We start from the raw sequence: 23395 nt of genomic DNA, 5'->3' as shown, positions 1-23395 counted from the left end.
GGCGAGAGCTGAGCTTCTGTGAAATCTGCAGTTTTTATCTCCAAAAATACTGAAATAAATAATATTTATGTAGATGTCTGAATATCTGGGAACAGAGCCGCGTCGCGATCGATAAGAACGTCCTTCATTTTGATTTATTAAACATCCTGTTTGTTTAAAAGTCTGCTGGATGTTTTCTAATATTACCCAGCCTGACCTCTGACCTCTTCCTGACCTTCTGGATCCACATCCAGGAGATGAAATGATTCCATAAAGTCGCAGCAAAGCCGGAAAAGCAGATCCTGAAACTTCCTGAGGGGGAAATTCCCACAGAATCCGTTTAAATCCCATTAATCACGTCTGAAAGCTCGGATTCATAAAAACGAAGAGTTTTCTCCAGATTTAACCAAATGACAGGAGAAGTAAGTGGATAAAAACCTGCGGACGGTGAGCTGCAGCGTCTTGAACGACCCTTTGATCAGAGCGATGGCTTCCTGTCTGTAGCCACTCAGCTCCACGCCGTTGATGATGATGATCTCATCCCCGGCCAGCAGAGGGCGCTCCACGCTGTCCGCCTTCCCGCCTTCTTCCACCTGGAAGGAGAACCAAAGATTCGCCACCGGAGTCAAACTCACACTCTGAGTTTGATTCTGGAGGAGGAATTCTGCTGCAGCAGGAGAAAAAGTGACAGACGGCGTAGGTAAAAGTATAAAAATGTATTTTTAAAAAAGACAAAATGCATCATAGCTACTGAAAGGAGCCTTTTAGGAACGTTTTATAAGTTTATAAAACGTTTTATAAGTTTATAAAACGTGGATCCATTTCTGTATTTTAAAGAAGAGACAACAAAACTGTGTGAACAACAACAGAAATGTGTATTTTTTAAATGAGTAAAAGTAGCAGGTGGCGTTTACAGTAATGATGCTGTAATAATAATAAAACAGTAATAATGGCGGCTGCTGTCGTCACCAGAACCAGGCAAAGGAAGCCGATAAAAACAAACACGTAACAAATAGAAACGGCTTCTGTTTGTTTGTTTTGGTGGTTAGTCTGCACTGGGTCAAACCAGCCTGTTCCCCTCCTGGCCTGTGGGGGCGCTGCACCAAGAACCACTGAAGGAAACGACACAGAAACCTCTGAGAGCAACTTCCTGTTTCACCAGGTGGAGACAAGATGGAGGCGTCAGATTTTAGCAGCTGGAGGATTTCTCAAGCCGTTTCTCCTACTAGCTCTGTGCTACGTTTGTTTAGGTTGTATTTACCCAGAATGCCCTGCTCTGTAGTCCACTTCCTGCTTTTGGAGCGGCCTCCAGTCCACTTGGTGTTCACATATAAAACCGAATTCACTTCAACTGAACCCAGACCGTGTGTCTGCTAATTCAATTAGCAGACACTCCTGAGCAATCAAACCAGACTTTCTACAAAAACGGACTGGAATCAGATTAAAGTGGACCGGAATCGGGCTAAAATGGACCGGAGTCAGATTAAAGCGGACCGGAGTCAGATTAATGTGGACCGGAGTCAGATTAAAGCGGACCGGAGTCAGATTAAAGTGGACCGGAGTCAGATTAAAGCGGACCGGAGTCAGATTAAAGTGGACCAGAGTCAGATTAATGTGGACCGGAGTCAGATTAAAGTGGACCAGAGTCAGATTAATGCGGACCGGAGTCAGATTAAAGCGGACCGGAGTCAGATTAAAGTGGACCGGAGTCAGATTAAAGCGGACCGGAGTCAGATTAAAGCGGACCGGAGTCAGATTAAAGCGGACCGGAGTCAGATTAATGTGGACCGGAGTCAGATTAAAGCGGACCGGAGTCAGATTAATGTGGACCGGAGTCAGATTAAAGCGGACCGGAGTCAGATTAAAGTGGACCGGAGTCAGATTAAAGCGGACCGGAGTCAGATTAAAGTGGACCGGAGTCAGATTAAAGCGGACCGGAGTCAGATTAAAGCGGACCGGAGTCAGATTAAAGTGGACCGGAGTCAGATTAATGTGGACCAGAGTCAGATTAATGTGGACCAGAGTCAGATTAAAGCGGACCGGAGTCAGATTAAAGTGGACCGGAGTCAGATTAAAGCGGACCAGAGTCAGATTAAAGCGGACCGGAGTCAGATTAAAGCGGACCGAACCTTCTCTTCCCTGTTGGGTGAGCAGCTCGGTTCCTTTTCTACGTCTCAGTTGTTTTCAGAATCTGTTGTTGCTCCATAAAATCCCGGCTCTCCTTCCAGGATCTTTGCGATGGTTCAGAGTTCTGGCAGCGCGTCGTTGTCTTAATGTTCCTGTTTTATGGAGAAACCCAAACCCAGAGACTCTCTGACTGTCCATCCTGCAGCTGCAGACCGACTGGCAGGTACCAATAAGCCCCGCCCCTCTGCTACAGCACCGCCAAGCGTGGGCGGGTTCTGGGTGTGTCACAGCCCAAACCCATCAGAACCAGAACCGAGTTCTTAACTCAATCATGTTTGATGGCGATAAATATAAGAATGTAAGGAGCCCAGAGTGGAAGGAAAACGGACAGAAACCCGTCCTGAGTTCTGCAGAACCGCCTGCAGTGTTTGACTGTTAGAGATAAATAAACCCAAATAAGGACGGCAGAGAGACTGTGTGTGTGTGTGTGTGTGTGTGTGTGTGTGTGTGTGTGTGTGTGTGTGTGTGTGTGTGTGTGTGTGTGTGTGTGTTCCAGCTGAAATTCATTATCCAGCAGATGTAGAAATCCAAGCAGAGCTTCTCAGGCTGCTACAGCAGAGCTGAGGCAATAATCAATAAAAAACTAAGAACCAGCAGAGAAACTGATCCTGGATCAATTTAACTCAGATTGATTAGACAGAAAATGATCAAAATAAATGAGTGAAATCATATTAAAAGTCGAAACATATCTGTTGTTTTTTTTTTAACTGGCTTGAAATAAATACATAAAAAATATTAAGATAAATACAAAAAACATCAAATATTAAAATTTTTCAAAAATATGTAAAAAGAGCAAAAGCTATAAAAAGATTAACTGAAACAAATTTTTTTATAAAAAGAATAATAAAAATACAATTAAAACAATAAAAATAAACATAATAAACCTGTAAATAAATAATATGATCGATCCGATCCGATCCGGTCCAGTTCCGAACCGTTGGACATGACGCCGTCGCTGCGTTCAAATGCATCAGGAAAACGGATTACTCCCATTCCTGTCCGCTTCACGTTCTCCGTCAGCAGCAGCTGATTTGCATTTTAATAAACGAGGTCAGATGAGCTTCGTTAACTTTAATCTGTGACTTAATTATTTAAACAAGAGGAAAAAAACAGTGAAACAGACGTAAAGTTCAACTAATCAGAAAACGTTCTGATCAAAAATGACCATTAAATGAGTCATGAAGTGACTAACAGCTTATTAAAGAGAAAAGCTGTAAGTCATGTAAATGGCGACTGGCCTCCATGTCGTGTTTTTAGATGTATTTGTAAATTCATCTGTTTTTGTATATTATTTTCATGTTTATATTTCTAGTTTAGCTTGTTTTGTTTTCTCTACCTTGAATATTTTCTGATTATTGAATCATATTTTCATTCACTGAATTAAATTAACTTTGTGAATCTGTTCTGTCGCCCCCTGCTGGCCCTGTGAGAAACAGCTTGCTTCGCTTATTATCCGAGCCGGCTGAGGGGAAAAGTTTTCATTTGTCGTGTAAAACGAGCCTGAACTCTGATTTTTCCTGACCTTGGAGATGATGAGCGGCTGTCCGTGCTCCAGGCCGCCCTGCACGGTGAAGCCCCACGGCGCTCCTCCCTGCAGCCGGGCCTCCACCAGCACCCATCCGCCTCCCTCTCCTGCGCCGGCCGGCTGGAGCCCCGCCCGGCCGCGGCGCTCCATGCCCGGCCCGCGGGGACGGCGGTGCTGGAGCCCGGAATGAGCTGCTACACTCCGGGTCGCTCACAGGTGCATCGCCGCTCATTTAGAAATCCCGGTGTGCGGGGAAAACAAGGCAGCGGGAGGAGTTCTGCGCCTTTCCTGCAAAGTGCATTCCTGTAGCGCAGAGAGCGGCTGATCGAGTCCGGAAAAAAAGCCGCAAGGATTCAACCTGGAAAGATTCCCGAAAGTTTGTGGAGAGCGGAAGAAAAATCAAAGTGAGACTCAGATCTGCTGAAAATGAATCCAAAGTCTCTCTCTCTCTCTCTCTCTCTCTCTCTCTCTCTCTCTCTCTCTCTCTCTCTCTCTCTCTGCCCAAAATCAGTTTAGCATCACAATAGGATTTACTGCGACTCACCGAGCAAAGAGAAAAGACACAGAAAGAGGAGGAGTGAAGTGGAGAGAAAGAAAAGGCCAAACAAGGTCCAGGAAAAAACAAAGTGAAGAAACTGGAACAAAAATGCAGATAAGCTGAGAATAAAAGGAGGATGTAGGAGTGAAAGGTTACTGTAAAAAAAACAGATTAAACTTTCTGCATATTAATTAACCAACCAGAACTAAAATCAGCTGATTAGAAGCAACTTTAACACCAAAAGATCCTGGAACTACTGGAGGCGGAGCTTCTTTGTTAGGCCCCGCCCACATGGGAACCGTTTGCTTTTCATATGTGGATCTTAATTTTTAAAAACTTGCCTCTTCTCAGACACCAGGGAGCTAAATTGGGATCATAAAGTTTGCCAAAATAATAAACAATTTGCTAAAATATTTTGACACTAAAAAAAATGTCTGAGTCTGAAAAACAAAGTTTCAAACTGTAAAAAAAAGATTTTGAAACTAAAGTTTTGAAACTCTAGAGAAACACTCTCAGAAGTACCTTTTAACAATTTTTCATTTTCAAATATTAGAGATTACTTTTTTCTGTGTCAAAACATTTTCCTTTTTTAAATCTTTTTTGAGTTTCAAATTTCTGTTGTTCTTTTTCAAACAAATTTTTCAGTTTCAACTCTTTTTTGATCAGGCGCTCAGTGGTTGCACTATCTTCTGTTCCCACTGCGACCTGATAAACATGGCGCTGGGAGACCTGGGACAGATGAAGGGACAACATCTAGCACTAACTCTGTTTACTACTATTATCTAGTCTGGAAGCAAGAGGTTAGCTTCCCAAGCTAACCATGAAACAGCCTCTTCAGCTGGTTCCTGGTTTTCTTTCAGGCCTTCACCAAAACACCCTGAACTACGAGTAAACCAAGAAATAGAAGCCATCAGTCGTTGGAGGCCCTCTCTCTACCCTGAACCTGCGAACTTTGTTACTGACAGCCATATTTGCAGGCAGTTGCTATGACAACAATAAACAAACCACAAGAGCACAACTAGCTCCCCCGTCGTTCCCAACTATTGAACAATAACCGAAAAAAAGAGATGAATGTAGATTCGCACTATAAATTATCTAGTGAAATACTGTTACTTCCGGTGGGCACCGGAAGTGAGAACAAAATCGTTTCCATAGTAACCCTGCCAGAAATATGGTGGATAAACAATCAGTACATTACAACTATTACTCAATCACAATTTTTGAGATCTCTACACACGTCTGTGTAATATTAAGATAAATATCAGCAACATTTATTGCAAACTAGCTTAGCTAACGTAGCTTATAGCTGTTAGCTAAGACGGACATGTAGCTCCGTGTTTGTTACTGCGCATTACTCTGCCAGTTACCAGAACCTTGTGCATCAACCGGACACTTTCCCCAAATCTGACAATACCGACACCTTCTGGGAGCTAAAAGATGGAGACCAGGATGCTGGGATCACCTAAGCTAACACTGAGAGGAGCCGGAGCTAAAATAAAGCTTCAAACGGATTTAAAAACCAAAAGGATCCAGAATACGGAGAGCGTCTCATCAGACAACCGGAGCTGATTAAAAGGAAGCTAAAAGTCTGCGAAGTTCTGCTGGTGAAACCCGTGAAGCAGGTCGGCGGCTCCGGAAAGTTCACATTGTTCAGATAGTTTCTAACTGCAGAGAAACCAGCAGAGAAGAAGGCGGGTTTATCAGACACCGCCATCTGGTGGACAGAGAGTGAAACACAGCCGTCTGTCTCATTAAAGATGGATTTCTGCAGATTCATGATTCATTCCCGATTATTTTTAATGTCTGAGCTTCAGCTGAATATCAACAATGAAAGAGGAGTTAATTTGAGGCATTGTAAATAAAAATAAAAGCACAAACAATTAAATATAACAGGAAAAAAACAAACAAAAAGAAAATATTTATTTGGTAAGGCACATTGGTACCAACTAAAACACTGAAACAGAATTAACAAAAACAAGAAGTCTTTAAATACAGCTTTAAATATTTCTATTTAAATATGAACACGAATGATGGAGTATTAGTGCCACAATAAGAAAAAAATAAAAATAAAATGAGGATAAAGTCAGTATTTAGACAATAAAATTAAAATACGAGAAGAAAAAAAATCATATAAAGTCGTAAAACTCTGAGTAAAGTTGAAATACTAAAAAAATAAAAAATAGTCAGTATTTATGACTTATTTCCACTTTTTTCTTGTACTTTTAGGACTTTATTGTTAGTTTTGTTACTATTTTCATTTTAAAAAACAGTTTTAGGACCTTATTTCTGTAATTTTCTGACTTTATTTGTGCATCATCTGGATTATTTTCATGTCGTAATTAGATGAGTTTATGTTTTAATCCTTTTGACTCATATTTTTATATTCTCTTTTTGAAGTGTTTTTCATCCGTCCTCCTCCAGGCTGTGGATCGTCTCGATGATCTTCTTCTTCATCTTCTTCACTTTGTGCGGCGGCGCCTCGTTCAGACATTCCTCCACGTACTTCAGGAAGCCGGCGTGCGGCGCGTCGCCGCGGCGCCCGCTCCTCGGCGCCGGCGCCGGCCGACCCGCTCGCTTCCTGCTGCGGGTCGGAGACGAGGATGAGGAGGAGGAAGAGCAGGAGAGCCAGGAGTCCGGGGGGGTCGGTGAGGGCGGGTTCTGGGCGGAGGCCTCGTCGCCGTCACAGAGGAACAGCAGGTCCAGGTAGTGCCTCCACTTGGGCAGGTAGAAATCCTCGGAGCCGCAGGTTCTGTTGGCGCTCGCCGCCTTGTGCTCCCGCTGGAAGATGGTCCGCAGGTTCCTGAACTTCGTCTTGATGTCTTCCACTGCAACAGGGAGGAGAGCAGAAGCTGGTGGGTTCTGGTTCTGGTTCCAGCTCCGGTTCTGGACCGGCCCGGTTACCTGTGAACGGGACGGGCTCCCCGGCGGACAGCTGGCCGCTCAGCGTCTCCAGCAGGCTCTGCCGCAGCAGCCGGTTCCGGAAGCTGTCGACCCGGTTGTTCCACAGGCAGCTGTGCTCTGAAACACAGGCGCAAGCTGAAAAGTGCGGCGTGTTCATCTGCTGCCGGGTCAGCACTCAGTAGAACTACGGCTGGACATTCATCTTATTGTTTATCGTTTCAATAAATCAAAACAAACTCAATAATTTCCCTTTTCATGATTTGCAGTTTTTCCACCAGAAACTGGATGATAAAAGTTTCAGTTTGGTGTTTTGGTCTCAATCATAACGTTTTATTTAATAATAAAACATGTTCATGAATCTATAAACTTCAATTTCTAATGAATATTTAACCCTGAAACCGGAAAATAAACTAAATAAATCATGAATCTCAGAAAAAGAAGCTGGTTGAGACAAAAACATCAAACTGAAGACTTTGATCATCCAAAATCCATAAGTAAATGGAAATTAGTGACTTTATTTTAACTTAATTGATTTATTGCTCATTGCAAATACAATATTTATCATCAATATTCATCAATCAGAATTACTAACTTAAATAAAACTCCTATGTTTGTTTGAAAAGTTACTTTTAAGTTAGTTTTGTCTGATTTGAAGTGTATTAATATATGAGCTGATTATCGTGTTTTTACAGTGTAAGGGAGCCGGTTTGGATTACCGGCGTAAAACGAGATGAGCTGCTGAACTCTGGCTTCGCTCCAGAGGCAGCGCGACTCGCCGCTCGCCCTGTCGTCAGCCGGAACCAGAACCCGACCGCCGGGCTTCCTGTCCGGCGGCGATCCGGCCGGCGCTCTGGGATCCATTAGCTCGGTCTGGTCTGGGGCTGCGGGCAGCAACACCTGGAAGGCGGAGCAGGTGATGGAGTTGCTCTCCGTCTTTACGCTGCAGGTGTTAAAGGAGGAGGCGGAGCAGGAAGTCCGGCTTCCCTCATGCGGGCCGTCGGGAAACTCGTCTTCCTCAAACGACTCGCAGAGGAAGAGCATCTGGTGGAAGTGCTTCCACTTGGACACGTAGGGCTGGTCCGAGGTTCTGCTCGCCTGGACCGCCTTGAATTCCCGGTTAAAAACCGTACGAAGGTTCTTGAACTTGGATTTGACGTCTTCCACTGCAAAAAATGACGTAAATGTTTATATCAGGAAGCTAAAAAAGGAAGTTTGTGGCTTTGACTGCAGATTTAAGGTGGACCTGATCAACAGCTCTGTAGATTTGTCATCATGTTTTATGTTTTTAGCACTTTAGCTACTTTTTCATCTCCCAAACAGCTGCAAGCTAAAAACTGGAGTTGGATGAAACTTTGACAAAATCTGAAAAGATTTTTAAAAAACTTCCTTTTCAGCTCAAAACAGAAAACTAGCAAGAGTCTCTTTGTTTAGTAGGTTCCTTAATGCTAACAGTATCTTAGCTTAGAACACTGCATCTTACAGAAACCTGCTTTAGTTTAGTATACGTAGCATATAATACCTACATTTAATTAATTAATCTTCGCCTTCATTAACCTATTTAGCTTAGTTTAGCTTCACCAAGCTAACATCACGTTAGGCTAGCGTCTTATAAGTTTCTCTTAGCCTGCCTAACCTAATGTTAGCATAGTGAACCTTAGCTTAGCTTGACATAACAACCCCCTCTCACCTTCCTCATAGCATTATCTTTATATTAGTCACCTTTAAAATTGACCTAGTTTAATTTATAATTGTTGTTTGTTTAACCTTAGCTCAGCTATTTAAGCTTAATTTAATTTTGCCTACTCAACTTACCATTAGCTTAGCTAACCTTTCCTTAGTCTGTCTCAAGTTTTACTTACCTTATTTTTGTTTAGTTTAAGAAACTTTAGCTTAGCTAGCCTAAAATTAATCTTAGACTAAATCTTAGCCAAGTTTCTGCAGCCTAGCTTAACCTACAGCAGCCCAGTGTTTCCCAGCCCTGGTCCTCTCCGCCCCCGTCCTCCATGTTTTACAGGTTTCCCTGATTGGCTGTGCCTGACTCAAGAAACGCCTGTTAATCGGTCGTCGATTGAAATCAGCTGGAAACATGCAGGCCAGTGCGCCTTCAGGACCAGGCTGGGAAACACTGCATTAGCCTACCATACGTTTAGCTTAGCTTTTTTTAATATGTTGTAAATTCTGGAGGTTTGAGACAAAAAAGCGACTGAAGTCCAGAGTAAAATCCTTTGTTTTGGACTTTTAAAACCTATTGAAGTCCTTTAGCTTGTTGAGGAATTTGTGCAGGACAGAGAGGAGGATCAGGAGTTTGAGTCGTTCTTACCAGAAAACAGAACCAGCTGGTCCGAGAGACGGATCCTGAGGGACTCCAGGAGATTTTGTCTGAGTTGCCGGTTGTTGTGATTCTCAGACTTCCTGTTCCACAGACAGCCGTGCTCTGCACATCAACACAAACCTCTGTCAGCAGCAAACCTTCACCTCGTCTCTCCCTGAAGCCGCCGTTTAATTTATTCACCTGCGTAGAACGCGATGAGCTCCCGCTCCCTCTCCTCCGTCCAGAGGCTCCTCCCAGCGGCGCCGCCTGAGCAAGAGGAGTGGAGGAAGGAGATGCTGAGTCCGGGTGAGGTGGGAGGGAGCCAGCTCTCCTCTGCGGGCGGGGAGGGCGGCGTCCCGTCGGCGCCCTCCTCTGGCTCGCAGCAGTCCTGCAGGAAGCTCAGCTGCTGGTAGTGCTTCCACTGCGGCACCAAGCCGGCGTCGCCGCTCAGACGCACCAGCTTGTACTGGCGCTGGAACGTCGTACGCAGGTTCTTAAACTTGTTCTTGATGTCTTCCACTGGAAGAACACAGAAAAGATGAGATGGAACCAGAGCGCTGAGGTCAAAGGTCAGACTTTTCCAGAAATCTTCATCCATTTACAGCCAGTTTAGTATAAAACCTGGATGGATGCATGTTTGGATATCCTATCATCTCATCAGTCTGGCTGATCGTCACTTTGAAATCAAAGCACCAGACCTTCCTGTTGGTTTCAGATCTAACAATCCGGCACATCTTCTCACATTTAAAAGCTCTGTTAGCGCTGCAGCGTTAGCCACGTCGGTACCTGAGAACGGAACGGGAGGCGGCTGGGAGGACAGCAGGATCCGGAGGCGCTCCAGGGTTTTCCATCGCAGATCCCGGTTCTTATAATCCTCAGACTTGTAGTTCCACAGACAGATGTTCTCTAGAGAACAAGGAGACACTCAGCTACCGTCAGAGCCATGAGCTTCACACACACACACACACACACACACACACACACACACACACACACACACACACACACACACACACACACACACACACACACACACACACACACACACAGCTGTGTTTGGGGCAAACTTTTATAGATGTTACTTTCACCTTTTTCACATGAAGTCGGATCAAATCAAATAAAAAAATATTGTACAAGCAAGATCAATTTAAGAAGTTTTCTTCCTCATAAACTCGCACAAACTGCTTTAGGGTTGTTATACACATGCCAAACCCATAGGGGGCAGTGCAGCGCTAAGCTAAAACCTGTCAGCCAATCATATTGCTTCAAAACAAACACCACTTCCTGCTAAGGATCAAACATGGTGGCGTTTGTAGGTTGAGCTACTTTTAAATAAAAGATTAATAAAATATAATAATTGAAACACAAAGTGATGTTGATCATAAAGTACGTAGATTTATTGGTGAATTATTTGTCGGAGATTTTAAAGTGAGTCTAAATCTGTTTTTCTATGTAAACACACAAACAACTCTGGAGTTTTCACAAATAATCATTTTATTGATGTTGAACTGAGTTTTAATGTGGATGAAAGTCCAAACATATAAAATGTGTCAGGTTTTCCACATGTCAGGCCTTCAAAATAATAATGTGATACATTCATTTTACTCAAAAACACTTTGAAAGACACTAAACTGGAATAAACTCCTGATTTTAAGGAAGATAACATCAACTTTTCCTGAGGAAAGGGTGTACTTAGTTTCCTCTGCGACTGTATTACAGGGTTAATTCTCAGTAATCCAACCGTTAATAAAAATATTAGTTTGATGTCATCATTGCATTAATCAGAAATACTAAATATGTTTATTATGATCTCGTTTCCACTGATTTAAACAGGAAAAGTTTAAATAAATGAAGTTATTTTTAAATATTGCAGTGATTTTTCAATTTACATTAACTTTGGACATTTGATTGTGTTTGTAGTTGGCTTTTTTTTTTTCAGCCAGCTGACCAACAGTGCACAGCCAAAGGTTGGGGAAGAGCTGTGTTAGAGGAAAATTATTATACTGAAGCTTTGATACTGGAAAGCAGCTTGAAAACAAATATAAAAAAAACATTAATCTGCAAAATAAAGAGTTTTAAGAAGCTGAAAAATCCCAATTATTGTTTTTAAAGACATTAATTGATCCTATAGAGAAATATTGCCGATATCCTTCCGATCTGGCATTGTGTAAAATAACTGTTATTTCTGCTTAGTGAAGCTTTAACGTTAAATATCAACCAGGTTTTTCTATTTGACAGCGAAGAGAATATTTCAGCCATAAACACCATAAATGTTAAATAATTGTAATAATTGCATAATCTTCCGGTGATGAACGTCTTTGATAATTAATCAGGTGTAAAATCTTTTGTGTCTAAACACAGAAATCCAAATGAAAACACCAGGAGGAAAAGCTTTGGTCGGAATTATTTCCAGTTTGGACACAGAACCCGTAACCTTCACTCCGGTTGCTCGTCGATTGTTGCTTCAAGTCGTTGCTGTCGTTGAGCAACGGTTGCCTTCCCCCTCCTCCTCCACTATAACGTCCCAAAACTGTTGCTTGCTTTAGCAACACGTTGCCGAGGGAAGCGAACCGGAGCCGAGTCCGTATGGAGAAGAAAACCGGACCGAACATGTCGGACTTACCGGAGAAGAACGCAATGAGCGCCCTCTCTTTCTCCTCCGTCCAGCTCCTCTCCGGAGCCGCCGCCATGTTTGTTGTTGCCTGCTCAGGCCGTAATGTGGTTGGCCGCGAGGCCACGTGACCTCAAAAGCGAAGCTCTGATTGGCCGTTGACGTTTCTTTAGGATGACTGAAGTTGCCCGCTAGGGGCCGCTGGTGGTCGATGTTCATGTTTGAGAGTGAACTCATGGCGATGGATGGATGGATGGATGGATGACAAATGCGGATTTATCAATGAAAGAATTAGAAAATGGATGGATTGTAAGAAAAACATATTGGAATAAATTATGGTTGGTGGAATTAAGGTTCAAATCAATATTTAAATGGAGAGAATACATTGATGGATGGACAAATATAGAAAAAATGGATGGTTTTAAACAGTTTACTAGAAACATTAATGGTGAACAAATGGACAATAAACAAGATGGCATTGATTGGGAAAAGATGGATGGATGAACCAATGATCGGAAGGAAAGATGTTGGGATGATTGTCCCGGTTTATCTTTAAAGGCTGGTCTGAATCTCCAGCAGCACCACATGTTTATCCACACTTACCGAAACCTGAACGAAAAACCAAAACTAATCCTATTTTCCAGTGAACAGGAATGACATCATCAGTGAAACGAGTTTGTACCATTTTAATATCAATACAGCTCCAGACGAGACGACATCCCAGTTCAGCTCACACCAACAGACATTCAGTCAATCCATGTACAGCATTTACAGAACCGGGCCGGTTTCACAGCGGATCGCGCCGGGCCGCGGCTGGGGTCGGTATTCACAGGAGCGCTGAGGAGAGGCAGGAAACCGTTTCACCAAATCGTTTGATTAGCAAAAGAGCTAAAAAAATAAACGCGTTTTCAGTGGTTTGAATCCAGCTCTGCTGAATTCCAGTTTAAAAAACAAACCAGCCCTGATGCTGGTCCGAGTGCTAGCACTCGGTGTGCTAGCACCGAGTGCTAGTGCTAGCCGGTGTGAGCTGCTAGTGCTAGCCGGTGCTAGCACACCGAGTGTTAGCACACCGAGTGCTAGCACACCGAGTGTTAGCACACCGAGTGTTAGCACACCGAGTGCTAGCACACCGAGATCGCTCCTGATTGGATACAAAAACCTTACAGAAACATTTAGCTGCCCATCCGAGGCCAGACTCGAGATGTTTCCGAACCGATCCATGGGAAAAAAAAAAACGGATCCCGCCTTCCCAGGTTTGTAAGAATGGCACTTCAGTTCTGTTCTGGTTCTGGAGAATTTCCTCCGTCTGTCTGAAAAGGCTTCTGCGGTTCTGACTGGATTTGGGAATTAAAACGCCAGAAGAAGCATTCCAAGAGCAGAAACAGCTAGCCTCTCATTTACAGGACACACATCATTGGTCAGGCTGGAAAACCTAAAAATGAACAAAATGAGTCAGCGATCGTTCTGGACAGGAAGTTCAGATGCTAACCGCGGCTGTTTGATGCTAACCGCGGCTGTTTGTGAGCATAAAGTTCATCAGCTAAGACAGTTTTGGCTTTTTGTTGCCGCTGTCAAAATGAACCAGGACTCTTCATGTTTAGTCATGATAACCAGCTTTTTCTTCTCCATGTCTGAGCCAAATGAAGGAGAGAAACTCGATGTTTAGCATTAGCTTCTAGTGACTGCAAGACATTAGAGTGGGTGACATGACAGAGCGATTAGCTACATTACTATTGTTGTTTGACCCAAAGTAAAAGAAATGACAGGTTAAATGAAGAGAACTGAGAGTTGAATAATCACCGCATGGCTTGCAGTGATTGGTTGTTAGAATGCTGCTCAGAACTGGAGCAGAAACTACATCTAACTCAACACCAGTCCAGATTTTCTGGACTAAAGTCTTAGTTTTCACATGACTTCTAGTCCTTGTTCTGTGACTTATAGTGAAACACGACATATAATATCTAGAAAAACCCCAGTGAGTGCTTTTAAATTCCTGCATGTGGTGCTGGTTTGCTAGGTCTCGTTTCTGCAGAAATCCCATAAATGTTCCGTTTATGATCTCAGACTATAAATTCAGGTGAACTTTGATGCTGAGTTCTGAGTTGAACGCCGGCTCTCTTTGGCAGCATTTTTCTATTCCAGTTGTAGAAAATTACTGCGAGCATCATCAGCAATAATCCTGAAAAAATGTAATAAAAAAACAACAAAAAAAAGGAAAATGTGATGATATGTGTCCTCTAAACTCGACCGGAGACAGAAAACTAGCCGACCCCACGTCACACTTACAGTATTTACAAACCAGAGTTTCATTCAAAAGTGCATTTACATTTAAAGTCGTGACATGGCTAACTCTGTACACAGTGTGGCAGTTAAATACTGTAAAACTCAAATCTTCAAATCTTCTCTAAAGCTCTTGGAATCTCTGTCGGATCCTTCAAGTATAAAGTTTGTTTTCAGGAGTTTCACTGCTGCCAGGGAAAAAGCCTCGAGTGAAACTGAGTTGGTTTGGATGAATTAAACCGACCCTGAGGGAGGCGTCAGGGAGCCGGGCGGAGGGTTTTCCTCTGCCAGCAGCCAGCAGCACTGAGAGAAACATAACAACTGGAGGTAGAGGGACACACAGGGAAAAATGAAACCCAAAACGTTTGTTTTACTGGGAATGTGAGGGTCCATTCCTGTTTCCTTCTAATTATTGTCAGTAATCCATAGTTTGCTTTGGTTTAATCTCAGAGTGAGATTAAAAACGGTTCGTTTCTCATGTTTTAGCTGGTTTTAATACAATCCCCACCCACAGAAACACACTGACTGATTTAAAAAACAAACGTATAAATAAACCTGGATGTTTTGGCTGCCATTAAACTTTACTTCTGAATTAAAATGACCAAGAGTTTAAAAATCCTTAAAGATGAAGTGAACTCCTCCATTAAAACGTTAAGGATCTGCCTCCTCCCCTCTGATTTCTTCCCTTTCTTCCCTGGAGACCTCCATGCTTGCGTCCGATTGGCTCATTAAAGATGGATCCTGATTGGTCAGGACGACGTGCCTCTGAAGCTAAAAGTTCATCCCGCCGATCGGCAAAGAGGCAAAAACTTCCGATGAGAAAAGTACACTCAGTCCGGCCACGTTGCTAACGGAAACACAGGAAAACACAGCGGCAGAGGCTCCGCCCACCGGCTGCAGAGGCTCCGCCCCCATGGCTCCTCAGACGATGCTGTCGTGCAGCAGCGGCTCGGAGTCCTCGGCGCGGGCGGAGGGCGGGGCCTCCTCGTCGCTGCCCGGCAGCGGCGTGTTGATGTGGACGCCGGCCAGCGAGGACAGCGCCTCCTTGCTGTCTGGGAGGGGCTTGTCGCTGAGGGAGAGCTCCGAGGAGGAAGAGGAGGAGGAAGAGGAGCAGCAGGTTTTCTCAGGGATGAAGAGGGCGACGAGGAAGGCGACGACCACGGTGCAGGCGCCCAGCAGGAAGGGCGGCCCTGGGATGAGCGCTTGCTGCAACACAGGAGAAACGCTGCAGTTCAGCAACCAGGCAGGGGGCTCAACCTGAGGAACACGGGCCGTTTCTGGACCCACAACACATTTACTGTGGTCTTCAACTCCAGTTCAGAACAATATAAAACTGATCTGTATTTATCCTTTCATGTTTATCAGATGTGACAGAACTCAAATAAAGTCAGGAGGCATTTACATAAATCACAACAATTACTTGAAAAAAGTAAAATAGCTTTACATGTAGTTTATATATAAATATATGAAGTTCTTAGAATAATTAGAAGCAGGTTTATCCAGACACTTTGCTGCACCCAAATCTAATTTATTGAACTTGGCTAAACGTAGAAAGTGTTTTAAGAGAAATTCTTTTCTTATAACTGAGAATAAATTTATTCAGTGGAGCCCAAAAGAATCTGATTTAACAAATGTGCAAAATCCTCTTTAGTTTTTATTTCTTGGCCCATGAGTGACCCAGACTTTGACATTTCACTAGAATCTCTTTCAGTTCATAAACTGGGAAATAAAAATGATCATTTCAGTTATTTTCATGCTTTCTTGTCTGGTTCTGCTGTATTTATAAATCAAACATTATAAACTGAGCAGCAGCCTGAAAACCAGCCGCTGTGGTTCCCGTATCGCCCTCCGTTTGAGTTTTCCCTCTAGTCCTGATGAGGCCCAGTTACTGGGGTTCTGTAGGGTTCTGAATGGTTGTGTACCTCTGTGGGTCCGTGCAGCGGCAGCGGGTCGATGCTGTACTCCTCCTGGATCGGGTCCAGAGTGTTCAGCTCCACGTTGAACAGGAAGAAGACGAAGCCGTAGAGGGCGGGGCCCAGGCCGTTACAGAGGCCCCGGATCCCCGTGATCATGCCCTGGACGACCCCTGCAGGTGGACGCAGTCAGTCAGAGCGGGTTCTAGTTCTGGTTCTGGTCAGAGGCCGGGCCGCCGGTCAGACTCACCTTGTTTATCCGGGTCAGCTGACTGCGACACCAGAGCAGAAACAGCAGGGAAGGTGATGGAGGACATGGCCGCCACGGCTCCAGCCGCCCACATCATCCTGTCACACACACAGCAGTCAGAGGAACAGCGCCCCCCACTGGCAGGCAGAGGAGGAACAGCGCCCCCCTGGCATGCAGAGGAGGAACAGCGCCCCCCACTGGCATGCAGAGGAGGAACAGCGCCCCCCACTGGCATGCAGAGGAGGAACAGCGCCCCCCACTGGCAGGCAGAGGAGGAACAGCGCCCCCCACTGGCAGGCAGAGGAGGAACAGCGCCCCCCACTGGCAGAACAACACTAAGGCTCTCTACTGCTACCGGTTCTCCAGAACCTCTTCACCTCCCAGACTCGGTTCTGACTGTCAAACGGTTCAAATCTGTAATGTGGTTAATCATAGGGTGGTTCTGAATTAATCAGATTAACTGTTTCAAATTAATTGAATTGATGAAACTTCTAAATGTTTTTATTACGGCTGTCAGTTGATGTTATTAACAGGTTTAACAAGTTCATTTTTATAGTCTAAATTAATAAATTATTAATGGTGATAAATATCTGAAACTAAAATCAGTTTTAATCAATCCACAGATGTTGAATAATTAAACCTGCAGGATGCGTCTCTAGTGAACGTGTTGCTGCAGAGTTAGAGGAAACATGGTGGCCCAGTGTCAGAGTTTGATCCGGATCGTGGTTCAGTTTAGTCTCATGTCATTTCCAGGTTTAAGTCGTAACTTTAGATATAAATAAAAATAGTAGAAATACAGGAAACTATTCTGAGAACTACAAAATCCAGTTAAAGAACCACAGTGCAAAGGAGAGAGGAGAAATGCTAACTGAGCTAATCATGCTAACAGTCTGTATGACAAGCAGCTGGTCGGATATTTACTGCTCATATTTTCCAACAGATCCACAGTTTGAAAAATTACTGAAGCTTTTAGAAAATGTCAGACAGCTTTGAGTTCAGTTTGTTTATCCTGGACTGACTGATGATGAGGCAGAACTCTGTCAAGTTCTGGTTGTTAATCTCAGTGGCCGGTCTTACCATGGTTCTGATCCGAAGCCGTACCAGGCCAGCTGGAGGATCTGGAAGCCCAGGCCCAGAAGAACAGTGTTCTTGTTGCCCAGGTATCTCATCAACAGCGTGAGGAAGAGCGTCTGAGGGGAAACAGAGAGGGTTCTGGTTCTGGTTCTGTTTCTGGTTTAAGGGCCTGCAGCGTGTGGGACTGGGTCGGTACCTGAGCCACGATGGACAGAATGCCGACGACCCCGATGAAAACAGCGATGGTGGTGGAGGAAAAGTTGATGACCTGGAGGGAAACATACAACATTTATTTTAGTTAAAAGATTCAAACTTTTCCAACGATCTGTTGGGCCGAGTTGTGTCCTGTTGGGTCATGTTGGGTTGTGTTGGGTCCAACATGGGTCATGTTGGGCCCATGTTGGCTGGTCTTGTTGGGTCCTGTTGGGTCATGTTGTGTCTTGTTGTGTCTTGTTGGGCCCTGTTAGGCCATATTGGGTCCTGTTGGGTTGTGTTAGGTCTTTTTGGGTCTTGTTGGGTCATTCTTGGTCATATTGTATCTTGTTGTATCTTGTTGGGTCATGTGTGGTTTGGTGCGTCATGATGGAGGACTCACTTGTCTCAGGTAGAGGAAGAAGCTGGAGTACTGTCCGGCCTCCGGCAGGTAAGACAGGAAGACGGTGATGCAGATCAGCAGGACGGTGGAGTCCTGACCCACCTTCCTCAGAGACTGGACCAGAGACAGACAGAGGGACAGTTTGTCACATGGCCTCTTTAACCGCTACTGGGTTACACTTCCTAGTTACTGACAGCAAACGGGTCGGCCTGCTCCCAGGAGAACGGTGCGCCCCACGTGTTGAGCCTCATCTTGTCCGGCAGTGACTCGGGGACGGCCAGCAGGATGAAGCAGATATCGGCCAGAGAGATGAGCGTGGCCAGCAGAACCACCAGGTTGTCTCCGTACCAGGCCGACAGGTAGGCGCCGATGGCCGGGCTGGTCACCAGGCTGGCTGCAAATGTGGCCGACACCTGGACAGGAAACGCAGCAGGACGTTACAGGAAGCGACATCACTCAAGAGTTTGGACCGGGCCGACCAGACGGGCGGCTCTTACCAGGCCGTAGGCGGTGCTCCTCTCCCTCTCATCCGTCACATCAGCAACGTAGGCGAAGATAACGGAGAAGGTGACGGAGAACGCTCCAGACATGGAAATCATGGCAAAGTACCACCTGGACACACAGAGGGTCAGAGAGCAGCGTCAGAGTCTGCAGTACGGTCAGAGTGAAGGAGATATTTATGACTCATGAGACGGTAAAACTAAGTCTGCACATTTAATGAAAGTTTCAGATTTAAAGATGACTATAATATTACAAATGAACAAATTTCCTTCATAAAAACCTGATAAATTTAATTATAAATGACCAAAGTAACCAGAATCTCTGACAGTAGCCTGTAAGTTCAGCAAAATAACCTCTGGAAACGTTTCCTGAAAGTTTTAGAACCTTTTAGTTCAGCTTAAGAAACAAAGTGACATGAAAATGTAGTGAAACGTGCCTGAAGGTTCAGCAGAGTTTCTGGAAACGTAACCAGTAAGAGGTTCCGTTTAAAAATAACCTGAGAAACATTCAGAAACTCGACCTGTCGGCTCAGAACAGTCTGGATGTATCGTCTAACAGAAACTTGATCTGCTCTGATAAAATGATCAGACCTGGAGTTGGGCCACCGCCTGCTTCTTTTTAGGAATGTTTCACAGAACAGTCGACGGTTCTGTTACAACTATAAACTCTGGAGGTAAACACGCCGTCCTGACTCGGCATGTTTTACTAAAACATGGCTAATGTAAGTTTCATCTAGTCAAAGCTTCATTTTCCATCCAACCAGACAGGAAGTTTATTCCTTCCTGTCTGCGGGATGAAGCTCCTACCAGGGGCTGAGCCTCATCAGAGGGATGGGAGCGCAGGTGAAGAAGACGGTGATGAGGAGGAAGGACCGTCGTCCCCAGACGTCTGACAGCGCTCCGATCAGCGGGGCGGACATGAAGGACAGCAGACCCTGCAGACAGGAAGCAGCATCGTTAGAGGAACGGTCCTGACCGACAGCATGGGGCTAAAATATGACAAAACTGAGATATTTGCAGTAAAACTAGATTGAAACTACTCAGTGAGTCGCTGACCTTCACTCCCTGGATCAGGCCGTTCATCAGGAACGTGTGCTGGGGAAATGTTTCATGCAGAACCTACAAACACACAGGCCGTTACAGAAACAGGCTTTATCCTTCTGAACCAAGCGGGTTGTTGTTTCTGCTTACGGTGAGCATCGGCGTGGTGAGTAAACCCCAGGCGAAGAACTCCAGGAAGATCACCACCACAGCGTGGTAGACGCTGGGCCGGCCGATGCCCTGCTGCGGCTGGAACACACAAACACTCCAAACTCAACGTCCAGAGGAAACACACTCCTCAGGCCTGCTCCATTTCATCCCAACTTCCTGCTTCCAGAGAACCAATCAGCTCTCAGTACATCAATCCAACCAGGAAGAACTTTGATTTTGTTTTAATGTAATAAAGTCTACTCTTTAAAGGGAACAAGGCGGGCTCTTCAGACTGAAGTGTATTAATGTGTAATAACTCCAGAGTTTCCGTCGTTCTCCACCTACCTGCCAGCCATGTTAACATGAATAATGTGAGCCTGGGCGCCTTGAGGCCACCATTAAACCAACAAAAGCCCCAGATAACCGGAGAGAACCGGACCAGAACCGAGTCTTCCCTCCCTGTGAACAAATAGAGACGTTACCATCCGACCACAAGCACCAGCAGAACCTGGAGGTCCAGTTTCAGCTTCATATCGGGTTTAAATGTTTCTGTTGATGCTGACCGGCGTACAGAACCTCAGACTTCAGAAACCTCAAAGAGTTTTCTGAAGTGGAGCAGAGAACCGAACCGGACTGATGACACTCAGCTGGACTTCACCTCCAGAACCGGAACCAGAACCAGAACTGGATCAGTTTCCATGTTTAACTGCTGGAATGGTGGGTCTGTCCGACCTGCTAACAGTCCCCTTAGCTAAAGCAGCTCTGGTTGCTGCTTCCTTAGTGCAGGTTCTGGACTCTGTGTTACCATGGGAACAGCAGAAAGCTTTCATCTGATTGGCCCAACAGGACAAGAAATTTTACAGGTGACGGTCAAACTGGAATATTTAAATTTAATTTCCAATAAAAATCGAGTTTTAATGCAGAATCTGTCCAGCCTTTCACAGTGAACCCAAACAGATACATATAAATGGAAATACAGATGGAAAGTTTAGTGGAAGTAAAAACAACAGAACCCAGCCGGGTCAGAAGCAGCAGGTGAGAAGAACCAGATAATCCAGCAGGTTAATCCGTCACATCCTCAGCTTTTTAAACTCATCCTTCAGTCTGGAAACAGAAACTGATCCAGAACCTGATTCACTAAGGAAACATGAAGGTGGTCAACTGTTGCTAGGCAGATTAGTGGGAAGCATCCAGAGGTCCAGTCCTGGTAAACAGAGTTTATGTGTGAACACCCTGAGCTCAGCTCCATCAGAACTTCCTCTAAAACTAGGAGGAATGTAGAGAAATGGAGGACAGAAGGAGAACATCACCATTACAGGCCTGATGCTCTAACTAACGTTAAACCAGTTAGCATTAGCATTAGCAACCACCAGATGCTTTAATCTGCAGCTGGAGCTTCAGTGAGTTTCCTGTCTGGTTTCCTTTAAGATACATTTCTATTAAACTTATTTCACATTTCTGGTCAAATATCTGACAGCAGGAGACATGATGACTTTTCATCAGAACAAGCTGACGTTGTTTTACCGTTTTCCCAGAATCCTCGGCTGTTTGATCGGTAGGTGTGAAGCGTTTCGCACATTTTGGTTTAATCTGCAGTTTCTCCAAATCTTTACACTCTGGTCAAAACGTAATGTTGAAATTTATGTTGCAAGTGATTTATATTTATTAAAGAGCAGAGTAAAATGGTATTTTTAAAAAGTACTGAAGCAAAAAGTAATTAATTAAATGTTACATTTAAAGCTGTTATCATAAATTTTGCTGGACAATAAATCGCCCCAGAAATTATCATGATAAACAATTATATTGTTGTTTTGAGACAATTTTCCAGTAATATAATAGTAATGGCAGAATAATACAAAAATACATTGTCAAAAATCAATAAACTTTAAATCCTAATGAGCATTTAACACTGGAACGGGAAAACATTTTAAATATATAAAATAAACAAAACAACTAATGAAATAAATTATGAAATCTCTAGAAAAAAAAAACAAAAAAAAAACTGTCCTTCAAAATAAAAGAGCTGGTTGAGACCAAATCACCTGACTGAGAACTTTAATCATCCAGTTACTGATGGAAAAACAATAAATAATACAAATGGAAATTATTGAGTTTGTTTTCATTTATGTGATTAATTGATTTATTGTAAATGAGCTTAGAGCTGCTGAAGGTTAAAATGATCAATAAATCTAGGATATTGTGGAAAATATATATATAGTTTCCATTTTTCACAATTATTGACCTGTTTGGTTTATTTTATTAGGATTTTATGTGGCAAACACAAAGTATAAAGTGGTAAAATGTGTGTAAATACTCTGAAGGTGGTGCATATTTTTGTCCTTTCTGGTGAAATATTTAGATATTTTATTTCTGTGACGATACGTTAATTTAAATCAAATCTTTTAAATACATTTTTCAGACATTTCCTGTGTGAGCTGCGGTGAACGCGTCTGCTCTGGTGTTAAAATGGACGCTGGCTGGATGCGCAGCGAGCGGCTCCTCCGCCTGGCCGCCCCGGGGAGGATCGTCCCGGCCCGGGCAGGGGCTGTTATGCAACACCGTAATGGATCCATCCCGACCGCAGCAGCGCCGCCGCTGTAAGCCCAACCTGTGTGTGTGTGTGTGTGTGTGTGTGTGTGTGTGTGTGTGTGTGTGTGTGTGTGTGTGTGTGTGTGTGTGTGTGTGTGTGTCCATTACAGCCTCCCTCCCACCTTCACTTTCCTCACAGAACAGAACAGAACAGAACAGAACACGGCCATTTTGGACCAGACCGTTCGAAACCAGAACGATGTTTTTATATTTATTTAATTCTTTTTCAATTTTAGCCTCAACAATTAGAAATTTAAACATATTTCACATAATTCACAGTCACGAAATAAAACTGTGATTTAGCTCTGTAAATAAATAAAATGGCGCAGAATAAATCCAATTTCTAACGGTTGAATTTGTTTTTTTTCAAGCGTCAACGTCCGTTAATTCCATGTTACGTCACAAACGTGACAGTTTATTTAATTATTTCCCCCAGACAGAAACAACGGTTCAACCGAGGAACATATAAACAGAACCAGGCGCTCTATTGAAAACAACATTAAACGTCTCGGTTCGGTTCGGTTCGGTTCGGTTTCCTGTGGTAACCATGGCGGCTCGGACACTCACCACCGCTCCGTCCTTCATGATGATCTTCTTGACCAGCAGCACCCGGCCGGGGGCCGCCGGAGGCTCCGCCGCCATGTCCTCACACCTACTGTGGGTCATGAAGCATCCTTGCCGCGTGGATATCCGCGGTTCTCCGGGTGCTTCCAGGATTCCTGCGTGTTTTAGCCTCCAAGAGGCCGAACCGAGCTAATTATAAGATAAACCCCCGCAGAATCTGGAAGATTTATTGATTTTTTCCCCACTCCTCTAGGAGACGTCCAGCTCAGTCAGTCAGTCCGCAGTACTGGTGATGCGCACAATTGATGACGCGGTCAAGTTCCGCAGAACCACGGCAATACTTCCGGTCAGGTTACAAAATAAGAGCCTAGGATTTATTGCAGAAAT

At 44.2% G+C, this 23395-nt stretch overlaps 3 protein-coding genes across 5 annotated transcripts in view; all 3 read right to left on the bottom strand.

The window, feature by feature from the left end:
• The window catches only part of LOC145554400 (protein Shroom3-like), a 46143-nt gene extending 40236 nt beyond the window's left edge, over nt 1–5907 (bottom strand). Inside the window, exons 1-3 of one of the 2 annotated variants that reach the window (XM_081614047.1) lie at nt 4236–5907; nt 3689–4049; nt 418–572 (exon numbers count right to left, since the gene is read on the bottom strand). In XM_081614047.1, coding sequence (XP_081470173.1) covers nt 418–572; nt 3689–3841 — 308 coding nt within the window. In that variant the 5' untranslated portion in view covers nt 3842–4049; nt 4236–5907. Of the gene's footprint in view, nt 1–417; nt 573–3688; nt 4201–4235 lie in introns of those variants that run through there. The other variant, XM_081614048.1, reaches the window with a different exon arrangement.
• A 94-nt stretch (nt 5908–6001) lies between these two features.
• LOC145554401 (uncharacterized) lies at nt 6002–12208 on the bottom strand. The gene is made up of 7 exons (XM_081614052.1): nt 12065–12208; nt 10228–10347; nt 9643–9960; nt 9451–9564; nt 7847–8293; nt 7131–7247; nt 6002–7054 (listed from the first exon to the last, which is right to left on the bottom strand). The coding sequence occupies exons 1-7, from the start codon at nt 12129–12131 to the stop codon at nt 6633–6635; spliced, it is 1605 nt and encodes a 534-aa protein (XP_081470178.1). The 5' UTR covers nt 12132–12208; the 3' UTR covers nt 6002–6632.
• A 510-nt stretch (nt 12209–12718) lies between these two features.
• LOC103473940 (solute carrier family 71 member 1-like) lies at nt 12719–23290 on the bottom strand. Of its 2 annotated transcripts, XM_081614054.1 has the most exons (13): nt 23012–23290; nt 20201–20314; nt 19856–19954; nt 19721–19783; nt 19472–19599; nt 18662–18776; nt 18359–18577; nt 18165–18278; nt 17766–17837; nt 17573–17685; nt 16496–16593; nt 16255–16418; nt 12719–15538 (listed from the first exon to the last, which is right to left on the bottom strand). In XM_081614054.1, the coding sequence occupies exons 3-13, from the start codon at nt 19862–19864 to the stop codon at nt 15254–15256; spliced, it is 1380 nt and encodes a 459-aa protein (XP_081470180.1). In that variant the 5' UTR covers nt 19865–19954; nt 20201–20314; nt 23012–23290; the 3' UTR covers nt 12719–15253. The 2 variants fall into 2 exon arrangements, with proteins under 2 accessions (XP_081470180.1, XP_081470179.1); XM_081614053.1 differs by lacking the exon at nt 20201–20314.
• Nucleotides 23291–23395: the final 105 nt, after the last annotated feature.

This window comes from Poecilia reticulata, chromosome 12, assembly GCF_904066995.2.
Source record: "Poecilia reticulata chromosome 12, P_reticulata-male-v2, whole genome shotgun sequence".
Lineage (NCBI taxonomy): Eukaryota > Metazoa > Chordata > Actinopteri > Cyprinodontiformes > Poeciliidae > Poecilia > Poecilia reticulata.
The sequence above is the reverse complement of the archived record's forward strand: the minus strand, read 5'-3'. Positions and strand labels throughout refer to the sequence as shown.